The 12,842-nt window shown below is 32.4% G+C and overlaps 2 protein-coding genes across 2 annotated transcripts in view; one reads left to right on the top strand and one right to left on the bottom strand.

The window, feature by feature from the left end:
- Window positions 611-1,887, bottom strand: LOC105178108 (protein MKS1). Its single transcript, XM_011101472.2, has one exon. It carries the CDS (start codon window positions 1,702-1,704, stop codon window positions 988-990), a length of 717 nt encoding a protein of 238 aa, XP_011099774.1. The 5' UTR covers window positions 1,705-1,887; the 3' UTR covers window positions 611-987.
- LOC105178107 (probable Histone-lysine N-methyltransferase ATXR5) overlaps window positions 12,374-12,842 on the top strand; it is a gene marked incomplete in the record, with an annotated part of 4,176 nt that continues 3,707 nt past the window's right edge. The window contains 1 exon segment of the mRNA XM_011101471.2: window positions 12,374-12,830. Within this exon segment, the coding sequence (XP_011099773.1) occupies window positions 12,762-12,830 (69 nt within the window).

Here is a 12,842-nt window from a genome sequence, read left to right as displayed (position 1 = left end):
CATTTCCACGTATTCAAGAAAAGAATCTCAAATCATTCAAAAAGAATAAGACCCGCAATAACTATGACAATAATCCAAACACAGTGCTACTAAATTCAGCTGAGTTCAATTAAATTCATCCAAATTAGACCCTATACATAGAATCAAGCATAATCATAATTATCAGACAGTATATAACCAAAGATGATTGAGAAATGCCCAAGTTCTTATCAAATCCAGCTGCTCAAACTCAGCATGAATTAAAAAAGGGCTACAAACTGCCATAAATCATAATAAGCTCACAAGAATTAGACCATTAAATTGTCGGGCAGATTATGTTGACATCCCTTTTAAAGTTGTACATTTTCTGAGATTATAGTCATAATTGTAAATACACTTCTTATTAAATAAGAAAATTATACACGCACATCCCTTGAGGGTAGTACCTCATACTAACATCCCTCGAGGGATGTATTTATAATTTTGCAAAAGAATGATGATATTTATATAATAAAATTTAATTTCAAGAAATATCGATTTAATTAACTCTCAAATACACACATTTTGTGTATATAAAAATTACGTTTCTATTTAGTTACGGAAAAAATATATAGACATGACAATATATATATTAAATGGAATAATATGCAAGAATAAAAAATTCAATTAGGGACAACCAAACATCCCCTTTATAGAGCAAAAGAATACCCAAAGTCCCTAACTCCACACTACACTAAACTACAACTTCTTGGAAATTACATAACATCATACAAATTGCTATATTATTCAAACCCAAGTTGGGGAAATCATTTTCAAGATTCAACACTCACTCTTTCTGTGTTGCTGATGTTCATGATTTTTCCTTCCCATTTCCTACTCCCAATTTCTCCACAAACCCCACATTTTCTCTCTCTAGAAAATTCAACTAAAAGACATCAATTATTATAATTAATTAGGAAAAAGAAAGTGGGAAAAATAAGACAATTCAATTCCATTTCCATTTGCCAGCTAAAAGTCAAAGAATGGGTTGAAGAGATCACATGAAGAAGAAGAGGGTGAGGGCGACACCATTGGAACTGAAAACCAGGTCGATGGGCTCGGAATGAACATGTTGTACCCCATCATAAACGGGTCCGGCGTCGGCGAGAAGAATCCCGGCGATATGGGTTGCAAACTCCACGGCGCCGGCGATAGTATTCCGGGAACTCTCCCCAATTCCACGTCAGTGCTGGTCTGGAGAAGATCACCCAAGAAATTGCTGTTGTTGTTGTTATTGTTGTTGTCAGTAAAGATGTTGGCAGTGATTTCTCTGTCCTTAGCCGGGCTTGTTTTCTCTATGGAAGCCAATCTGGCCGCGGGAGAGATGTCCCCAGGTCCGGCAGCTGAGGAGGAGGTACCGTCGTCGGCGCTGTTGCCGGTGAGGCGTTGCACCAGGTCCATGAAGTCGCTGACGGTGGTGTGGATGACTTTGGGAGAAACCGAGTAGATTATGACCGGCTTCCGATCCTCGGCAGCCTGCTGCGGGGCGGCGGAGTGGGCGTGGGCGGTCGATGGTGGTGGGTTGTTGTGGGGCGGCGGCGCAACTGGTGGCTTCTTGATCTTGTAGGAGTCTTTGTTGACTTTGAGAGCTGTGGGACGTGGGCCCTGCAGTTCTTTCCGGGGGGAGGGTCTGTTGGGACTGCCAGTGGCGTCTCCACCGCCGGAGAAGAACTCCGGAGGGTTCATGAGGGAGGATGGGTGGTGGATATCGATCTATCTTAATGAATTACGGGAGATTCAGTGGTGAGTGGTGGGTTAGAGAGAGAGAGAGAGAGTAAGCGTGTGAAATGGCTGCGGCCTACACTCTGTTTGTATGCATAAGAACCAAAGGAAAATGGAAAAAGGAAGTGAATTATATAACATTTGCTCTCTTTCCAACTTTACTACCGGCCATGAAATTAGTTTAACCAGTTATTAATAAAATAATTTCTTTATTATATTTATTTAATTAAATTAACTAAAAAAGTTTTATAAAAAATTTAATTTGAATGTGCATGGATTAAAAATTATTATTATAATTGGATAATTAAATATATAGTTATTTGCGGAAGAAAAGAAGTATAAGTTAAGGACATTAGTATATCTATATTTTCTCTGTCAAAGATAGTTTATCTAAAGTCTTGAGCCTTGATATATACTAGTAAGTGTGATCATTCTATGTATGTACGTTTTTTGATAAAGGTAAATTTCATAAAAATAAAAAATATGTACAATAACAGATATACAATTTAGGCGTTTTCCCAAGCAATTCACCAGATTCTATAGTTTGTCACAACTTTTGTAGAATTTGGTTTATCTTGAGCTAATACTTTAATTCAAATCTACTTTATCATTAACTTGGCTATGATCTACGGATCCCTTCATATATGTTAAAACCTCCTCATTTTTCATTCATGTCCTAGCTGATAAACTAATTAGACTGTTCTGTAAAAAACATCATACTATTTGATATTTTAAATGAGTAAATTATCCCCTTAAAAAAAATGGTAGATTATGTTAAGTTGTGAAGATTGATTTGAAGAAGAAAAGGATAACCTGATTCAACTTAGAAATCCCAAGTTGAGTTGGAGAAGGATAACTCGATTCAAAGTTGAGTTGGAGAAGGATAACTCGATTCAAAGTTGAGTTGGAGAAGGATAACCCGATTCAACTTAGAAATTCCAAGTTGAGTTGGAAAAAGGATAAGTCATGGCTATATATATACTACTCTTATTAGCATTGTTATACAGAGCAAAGTAGAATAGAGTAGAGAGAAAAGAAAGAGTTGAGACGAGGGTGAGTGTTGTCTTTCACGTGTGGTGAAGACTTGCATACATGTGTGTGTGTGTTGTACTCCTCAATTTTCCTCCTCTTTGAGTGTTTTCTCCTGGCTTGGTATCGCCCCCAGACGTAGGATTTATATCCAAACTGGGTTAACAAATTCGTGTGTCTTTTACTGCCTTCATATTCCACCTGTTATCCATCTTAACCCGATCCATTTCCTAACAACTGGTATCAAGAGCCTGGTTCAAGGAGTTAAGATGGAGGGAAAGTTTCCAGTCGAACGGTTCAATGGTTCCGACTTTGGGTTTTGGCGTATGCAGATGGAGGCCTACCTGTACGGGAAGGACCTGTACGAACCACTTGCAGAGAAGTCCGAGAAGACGAGTGATGAAGAATGGAAGGTGCTCGATCGAAAGGCGATGAGCGCAATAATCCTGTCGCTCTCTCGGAATGTCGCCTATCATGTGAAGGGAGCAAAGAGCACGAAGGAAGTTCTACAGACTCCACTTCCATCATCCCTCCACGCCTGCTCCTTCCCACGCCCATGGTCGCCGTAGCCATCACCATTGCCGCCTCCACCTCCATCCACCATCCCTCTATTTCTCTCTCTCTGTATATATATATATATAAATAATTATATAATATATTACATATATATGTTTTCTTAAAATATTATATAAATATATTTTACATAAAAATATAATTTTAAGTCAGACTGTTGGTTTGAATTAAATTGAGATCGGTCCATTGATCTGTTAGTTAAATTTAGACCTTAAATTCAAATCAAATTCGACAATTTTTAAATAATGTTATAAGTGTAATTTTATAATTTAAAATTAAAAAAATAAAAAGTTAAGGAAAAAGTGCATGTACTTCATGAAATCGTATAGGGGATAATTTGTTTCATTTTAAAAAATACAAACAAGTAATTATTTGGTATTGTTTTTCATTTGGGATAATTTGCTCATTTCAGAGATCACATATGATAGTATTCATTCTTTTTTTGGATTATTTTATAATTTTGGAAAAATAAAGAATAAAAATATCAAAATTATAGGACAAGAATATATTTAAGCCTATATATATATATCCAAATATTCTATGTGATTGTCTAGCTTCTTCTTGTTCAACTCAGACAACAAATTAAAGGGGTGAGATTATGTTTTGTTCAGGCTAATGCATGATGTGTGAATGTGATCCTTCATTTCTGAACATAGTATGTGATAGGGGTGATAACACCCCCCCCCCCCCAACATAATGACGTGAATGCCCCTCAAATACCGAAAAATAACAAAAATGGCTTAAGATTCGTGCACTTTCAAGCGAGTCACGTCGTTGCACCAACCCACCTAATCCAACCTAGAGTTAAAAACCCGAATTACTAGCCGTTGGATCTTCTATTAGACACTCCGTCAGATGTTGCCACGTGGAATTATCCTATATGGACAGGAAAACCTATAAATACTGCTAATCATGAGCGTTTATGGCATGTTGTATTTATTGCTCTTTCGATTATATTTAAACTTCTAGATCGTTTTCGACCTCATCCATTCTAACTTAAGTATCAAAGGACCTTAATTGGGGGCTTATCAGCAAATCTTACGTGTTTCTTTGTTCTCATGATCCACTTCCCAAGAAGCTTAGATTTGACAACGACCCAACCTGCAATCATGACGAGTCAAGACCCGACCCTTATAAGCGACCTGGATCAATATGGAACCGGTTTAAGAAAAGAAGTCGACAAAAGGATGACTACTAATCAATGCTTCTCATCTTAGAAGGAATATGCCTTTAAATTTTATCATGGTTAATTACCATTTTGAAAGTAAAAACTTAATACTAATTAATCTACTCAAGTAAGCATGTCCACTTGCTACTAGTTGTTGTTTTTGTATGTGTAGTCAAAATATTTTAAAAATCATGACAAAGGTTTAACCATAGCTAAACTCAAAATAAATATTAATTAACTGTGGTCAAAATTTAAATTTCACGTTAATTTTGTATGATCGTATCAGATAATATTAATTTATCATAATTTCTAAACAGTAAACATTTATAATATAAAAAATAATTAATATTATTTTACAGTGTCCACATAGATACTCCTTATCTGGATTTCATTTCCAAGAAAAAGCAATGCCATGAATCTAGTTTGCACCTTGCCAACTTAATAACCACTGATGAATATTCCAAGAATCACTTAGGGAAAAAATTATTATTACCTACGATTTTATTACTTATAGATTAAAATCATAGTAAATAATTATTATTAAATACGATTAAATAATAGTCGATATAAAAATTTAGCTTATTCACCATAAAAATTATTTTTCTACTGGCTATTAGTTATGACAGATGTTTTTGCATGAATTTTAGCTATTACGATATATTAGGCAAACTCACAAAAATCATGACCAACAACAGTTGTGTGAGCATAGTCAATGACTTTTTGATACGACTATTAATTTTTAACTACGACTAATATTATACTTATTGAAGTGATTTTAACATGCATACGTGGAAATAATTTCTCGGAATTTCATTATGACAATTGTTGAACAAAACTATGACAACCTTACATGATGCTAATTTGTACTATTTGCCATATTGAAGAAAGACGATGGAGTTGAGCAGTATGATAAGATCCCTATTAAGGATTTTCGGTCTCCCTTTTCAGACAAATGCATCCTAGTCAGGACAAAGCTACACAAAACCTCCCTCGAACCTCCAATAACCAGCAATAAGCGCCGTGGATTGTCTGATTACACCTAGTTGGAGATGATGCCATATGGATCAAATAAGTTGGCACATTTGTCCCTATAAATATATTCATTGTGCTTTATTTATTTAAAACACATTTATTACAATATCACCATTGAATATCTCTAATTTTGAATTACTCTATCTCGATCTCAAACTGATTTAAGTATCAAAAGTTTTAGTTAGAGACCCCCCAACAAGCCTAACGATCTTTTCTTTTCTAAGGTTCCATACTTCATCTAAAATATTTTTAGAGCGACCTCGATATTCTACCTGAATCACATATATACCATGTTAGTTTACACGTATTGACAATCATGCCTTAAATGATCTATTCTGGCCTCATTTACTTTGAGTATATATATTATTAATAGGGTGACACAAAAAAACTAATTAAATATATGATACAAAAAACTCACAATTAATTATCTGTAGTTTACTTTGTTGTACTATTCTTGCTATCAATATAATCTAGGGTAAAGTACAATGATTTCCTATGAGGTTTGACATAATTATGAATACCCTATTATTGTTTGAAAAATTAAAAATACCCTTCCTGATATTTGATGAAATTATGTAATCCTTGGATGGAGGTATGAAATTATCAATTTTGTCCTTACTTTATTTTTTAAAAAAAATTAAAGTTTGTAGAAAAAAATCGAATGAGGTGGATGGAAAAATTATGAAAAAATTTTATCAACTTAGTTCATAAAAAAGAATAAAAATTTTAAAATATAAAAAAATTATAATTTTTAATCCACAATGGTTTTTTGGTAAGTTCACTATAAAAATGGATGAAAATCTAACAGATTTGGCTAATTGTTAGACGGCCGTTAAAATTAAGGGGTGTTGGTAATTTTTCAAATAACAAAAGAGTATTCGTAATTATATCAAACTTTAGGGGGACTCATTGTAATTTAGCCCATAATCTAATGCTTACTTTGGCTGACTACCCATTTTTTAACAAGAAATAACCTGTTTGCCCTTCTGAGTCTTACCACACTTGAGATAAACTGGAAAAAAGTGAAGAGGTTTTTCCTGCAACTGCAATGAGAAAAGTGGGTTACTGAAGTAGACCGAGACAGCGGCGCGAATGTGTCGGAGTGCGGAAGATGTGAAGAGCAGAGTATTCTTGGAAGGCATGCAAATAATTCTGTTGCTTCTTGAATTAGGGCTGACGAACAGTTTCCTCAGTGGTAAGAGAAGCATGTCTTCTAAAATAAAATAAATTACAGTAGGTACGTTTGATTGTGCATACATTAATTGTCTGGTATGTAATGATCAGTGACCATACATGTGAAATTTCTAGGTAATATACGACTAGATGGTGCACATATCGTAATAGAATTAGAAAGAGAGACTTAAAAGACATGAATGTTCGGACGATTTATCATCTCATATCTTAGAATAAAGTTCCATACAATTGTCATTCAGTATGTCGTAAAAAGCAACAAAATATGGTTGAACACAAATGTTTCGGTTACAGATCTGATATCATTTTTATATAACATTAACGTATTGTAATGAATAAACCTTAGAATTTGCAAAAAGTATCAATACTTGGTTCAATCAATTGTTAAAAGTTTGTCCTAATGACTATGGAGCACAAAATATGTATGTTTCTTTCTTTCTGCTTTTTTTTTTTTTAGACAAAATGTAAAAGTAGGAGTGACATTCCGCAAATGAATATGTCTGTATTATATGTACCAGTCAGAAACCCTAAAATTGACCTATTGTAGGAAAAAAATTAAAATCTAACCACATGGGAGTCATTAATGCACAAGTTGGTATATATGTTTAGTCTTACAAAATGTTTTGATTATAATTCAAGCCCACATAAAAAATTAGATTAATTCTTTTTCTTCTTTTTATTATTATTATTATTGTTATTTATTTATTAGCTCTCCATAATTAACTGTTAAATCCAGGAGGCAAAGTGTATAGTTGGTGACCTTAGAGGGGGTAACCATTACATGTTTATTAGTACAGGGGGTAAAGTGTAATAAATAAATAAAATAATACCAACACAATAGCATGATGAGAACATGCTACATTCTCATGGAAAACCATAGCATGTTTGAAAAGGTTAGCCCAACAAGAATTGCAACACGCCCGATCAAGACGGGCTCAAACAGTATGTGGATTCGAGGCGATTGCACCAAGTGAATTGATCGCCTTCAAATCCCATATCATGATTGAGACAATTTCTGAAATTATTAATTTGCCATTGAGCCCTTGGAAGTGTACCTTGTTTCACCTTTTGCTCCAAAATTTCGTTAAAATCCCCGGCACAAAGCCACGGTCTTCTTGATTCTTTTGATAATTTCCGAAGGAGGCTCCATGTTTCCTTCCTCCTACTAGTGTCCAGTTCGCCATAAAATCTAGTGAACCGCCACTTTTTAGGGTAATCGTCTGAATTGACAGTGCAATCTATATGATGAGAAGAACAAGACTGGAGACACACGCCAATATCCTTACGCCATAATAATAGCAAACATCCACTTCTTCCAGCCGAATCTACGCCAATGTCATTGTAGTTGAACTTTTTCTTCATTCTATCGTGTTTTCTTGATTTACACTTGGTTTCCGAGAAAAAAATCAAGCCCGGGTGGTGGAGCTTAATAAGTTCTGATAAGGTTTGAACTGTCTGGGGGAGAGGGGGCAGTCCCTGACAGTTCTAGATTAAGATTTTCATGGCTCTCGACGGAATTGACTAACAGTCTCCAAGCCGATACAAAATCAAAAGTTTCGTAGGTTAGATGAGTACACCTCTTGGATCTATGAACAAAAACAACATTGTGCTCAATCAGCTGGATTCCTCTAGTTATTGGAGAATATAAAGAAAGTAGTTATTGGAGATAAATAAAATATTAACACGTCGGATAAAACTTAAAAAGTAGTTATTGGAGATATAAAGAAATTGAGTCGAGTACAATACATTATTATTTAAGCTTATTTGTTAGACGGAAAAAAACCTCATAGATAGTATATATAATTTTTTAAATTATAAAAAATTTACGTATAATTACATTAAATTTTAAATGAAGAAAGTGCAATTATCCCTTTATTTTATGGTAGTAGGATTACTTTGGCTCTAAAAGATGAATATTTGTGAAAGATAGGGAAAGTTAAAAAGTCAGAAATCCACAAATAAATTAATATCCCATTCTACTACGAACTTTTCAAAGTTGTGTTGAAATTTGTTAACCACTACAACAAAAAGACGACTTGTTCAAGTGGGGGCCTTCAAAGTCTCAAAAGTCTGTGGCATAATTGCGACTACACTGAAAAGGGGACTTGGATTGAAGAAGTAAACGTATTTATGCCAAAATTAGCAAATATGTGCTGCTTCTCGTATTTACACCCTAAAATCATGAATATGTGAGGTAATCTTGTAATCTTTCCATAAATTTGTATTTAAAATTAAGTTTAATTACACTTAAACGTTCTTTCAAAATACAAAAATATACTTTCTCGAAATTATACTTACATTCTGTTCGAGAATTCTTCATTTACACTTGACCCCCTTCCATTAAAGTTTGGATTAACACTGTTGAAGTTAGGAAAAAAATTACATAAATTTTTAATTTTGTCTCTCATTTAACATTCTCATGTACATTTTTGTATTTATAAATAGATAGATGTAACATATATATATAGGAAGTGATCTGAAAGTTCCTTATAAATACAAAATTACTGCATTAAAATAATAAATGAGGAGTAAAATTAAAATTTATGTAATTTTTTTGTTAATATCAATATTTTTCTTTCAAATCCTAACGAAAAGAGGATTAAGTGTAAATAGTGAATTTTAGAGGGGATGTAAGTGTAATTTTAAAAATTCTTTAGAGAAAGTATAATTGTACAGTTCCAGAGGGGTCTAAGTGTAAATTTAACTCTTAAAATTATTTTAGTTCCTAGTTTTTATTTTATATTTTATCATTTATACTAATTGATACCCTTTAACTATTGTTTCTAGGATCCTAAACAAAGAAAGTGGGCCCTTATTGATCAACCCAGTAGACCTAATCCTGCTGGCTCATGAGCAATGTATTAAGCCCATATTTTTATATTTATACTAATTTGGCAGGCTAAAAAATAAACCCAATACAACAAGATGACTCGGTGGATAGTCGATTCTACGTCACACACATTACTACTTTCGTGATATACATCATACTGAAAATTTTCCAACAAGTTCCCCCTAGATTCTTGACGGTTGACCTCAAATTTATCAATTCGCTTCAAGCATTACACCATTGTTTTTTAGTTGTTTCCAGCTTCCCGTTCATTTATTCAATAACTCAAATACTAATTTAAGCATTGAATTGTCAATTCATATTTTGCAAGTTAGTCCTCTTTTGATATCAAGATTTTTATAAAAAAATTTCGACCATTATGGTATAGTTAGATTCCAGTAACATTACCTAATATAAAAAGGAAAAACCCTCTATATTCACAAACGATGATTATGATACCACCACACTAATTTTTTAAATACAGCAATTATACCTCTTATTAAATAATTTTAAAAATTAACTATAGTTATTTTTTTTTTAACAGAAGTGACTCCATATTATTTTAATACCAGTACACCAATTCTTTTGTTGTGTCAAAAATACTTTAAGTTAGATTTTTTTTTGTTTGTTTGTTTTTTTAAAATATAATTTATTAATTTATATATTTTATTTTTTTTATAATATATTTCAAAACATGAAACCTATTTATTATCTACACTGAGGAACAATATGCCACGATTACTAGTTCTTAAAATTGGAATTTAATGAAATAAAGCCACTTTCATACCTAAATTTCAACTTAATTCGTTATTTCAATTTATCAAATTTTTAAATTAATTTGGTAATTCAATTTATTATTATTATTTTATTTTGACGATGATCAAATTCGTACCAAATTAATATAGAACAAGAGGCGAATATATCTTGAGTCGGTTCAGATAGACAAAAATTAAATGTATAGTTTTTTAGATGTGTGGTCTGATCGTAAAATTTCAAACGACTATAATTTTTTATCACAAAAAGAATTACAAGAAGATTTACCTGCATTTCGATGATTTTTTCACAGAGAACCCAATCCATCACCACTATTGTAGTAAGGAGCCGCCATTTGTCTCAAAATTCCATTACGTTTCTTTAGATTTTTCTATTTTCTTGAGTCAATTTTCATATTTTTTATAGCTATTATTTGGGCATGATATTACCAGATTATTGTTGTTGTTAGGATGTTATGATACATTTTTTTACGATATTTCCAAAATTTTTGAGATAATTCAAAATTTAACTCGTTTCGGATGCATTTTACCTAAGTCAAAACTATTTCTTTTAATTAACTACAAAATCTATTACCAGAGTCATTTTGCAATAAAATATTTTTAGTTTAAATTCAAATTCTCAAAATAGTAAAGACGTGTTTTTCTTTATTCTTTAATTTCGTCTATTGCTTGCGCTCCATCACAAATTTAAATTTTATCACTTTTAGGTAAAAAAAAAAAACATTATTTTGTTTCACCATAATTATTTTTATAATGTTTAATAATATATTATTTTTAGATTATCATTTAAGATTAATAAAAAATTAAAATGAGGGGTTGAAATTTGAATTTTGAGATAAAAGTGTAAGAATATAAATTAATTTTGAAGAAACTTACTATATCTTATACTATTTATTAAAAAAGAGATTCCTAAAATAACTACAATAATTGGCAGAATATGAATTGCCTAAAATGCCCTTATGTATACTTATTGCTTCCCTAAATAATCATCTTTGTTATTAGTTAATTTTATTTAAAATTAGAATTTTGAGATGAAGAGAGTAAGAGCGTAAATAAATTTCCAACTACTTACTATACCTACTATTTATTAATAGAGAAATTCTAAAATGACAATCATGATTGCAAAAATATGAATTCTTTAAAATACCCCTAAATATTATTTCCTAAACTAACCATCCTAGCACGTAGTTCCTATGTTCATATAAGTATACTATAAATAAGAATAAAATCAACAAATCACGTTTCGAAAAATAAGAAAAGGAAAAAATATCATCTTAATGACACAATAAGTAATTAGTGTAAAGGTATTAAAACATTGTGGGGTCACGTTTATTTAAATTTAAAATTATTTAATTAGAGGGCACAATTGTCATATTTAAAAATAGGTGCGACGGTTGCACTAATTATCATTCATGATAAATAATAGCGCACGCTTTAAAATATAATATAAATAAGAATAAAAATGTATAAATCGATATATTCATTCCAAGAAAAAAAAAAAGAAAAAAGAAACAATGAAAGAAAGAAAAGAAGAGTAATTTATCGGTTAATGTAAAACATAAAAAATTGGAAAAGCTAGTTACCTATTAGTTGACAGGCATTTTTAGCTTCACACAAAATTGATATACGGTGTCATTAGCCGCTATTTTTGAATATGGAAGGCTTTTTTTATTTTATTTTAGTATAGATAAATATAATCATATATTTGTATTAATTAACTTATAAAATAACTTTATGTCCCTACATATTTCAATTAACATTTTTTTATTAAAAATGATTAAATATTTCTTCTATTTAATTAAAAAATTTATAAAATTTAAAGGGATAATTCCGTTCAAATTTTTTTTTATTAAGATCAACAAAATTATAAATTTTACTAATAAATGTACTTATTTGTTAGACAAAAGTAAATTTTAGAGATTTTAAATGTAATTTCCCAAATAATAAGAGGATTTATGTATAATTACATAAAATTTTAAAAAAAGAGAGTATAATCATCCCAGATTTAAATTATGCACGCCCATCGAATGTACTGCGGTACCCTGTATCTATGAATTGGTGGAGAGGAAATAGGTCAACGTAATTACCAAAATACCCCAGGAACCCAAAACAGGGTTCAATTCCATCCTCAGCTGCCCAACCGAGCACGCTAGCGAACTCCAAACGGCTAAATCAGCCAAAATTTTCGAACGAGCGCACGCCAATATGTCTGCGCATAGGCTGTGCACGTTAGCCCTTCCACTCACCTATGGCCACGTCATCGAATTGCCACCTCCTCCTATTCCCCGCGACTCCGCCCCTCTCCCCCTCTTCTTACAGCCTCAGCGGCACTGAAACTCAAAATTAACAAAAGTCGCAGTCGGAATCTTATTTAAATTCCGAATTAACCCCTGGAGAATTAATTTAAGTCCAGCCCCGTCCTTGATACATGGCGCCGTCGTCAATTCCGGCGGCTCAGGGAAGCCAGCCGCAGCTGGGGGCCGCCGACCCGACGAGGGGGAGGAAAAAG

This window comes from Sesamum indicum, linkage group LG15 (genome assembly GCF_000512975.1).
Source record: "Sesamum indicum cultivar Zhongzhi No. 13 linkage group LG15, S_indicum_v1.0, whole genome shotgun sequence".
NCBI classification, from domain to species: Eukaryota; Viridiplantae; Streptophyta; class Magnoliopsida; order Lamiales; family Pedaliaceae; genus Sesamum; species Sesamum indicum.
This window is presented reverse-complemented; position numbering and strand designations above follow the sequence as displayed.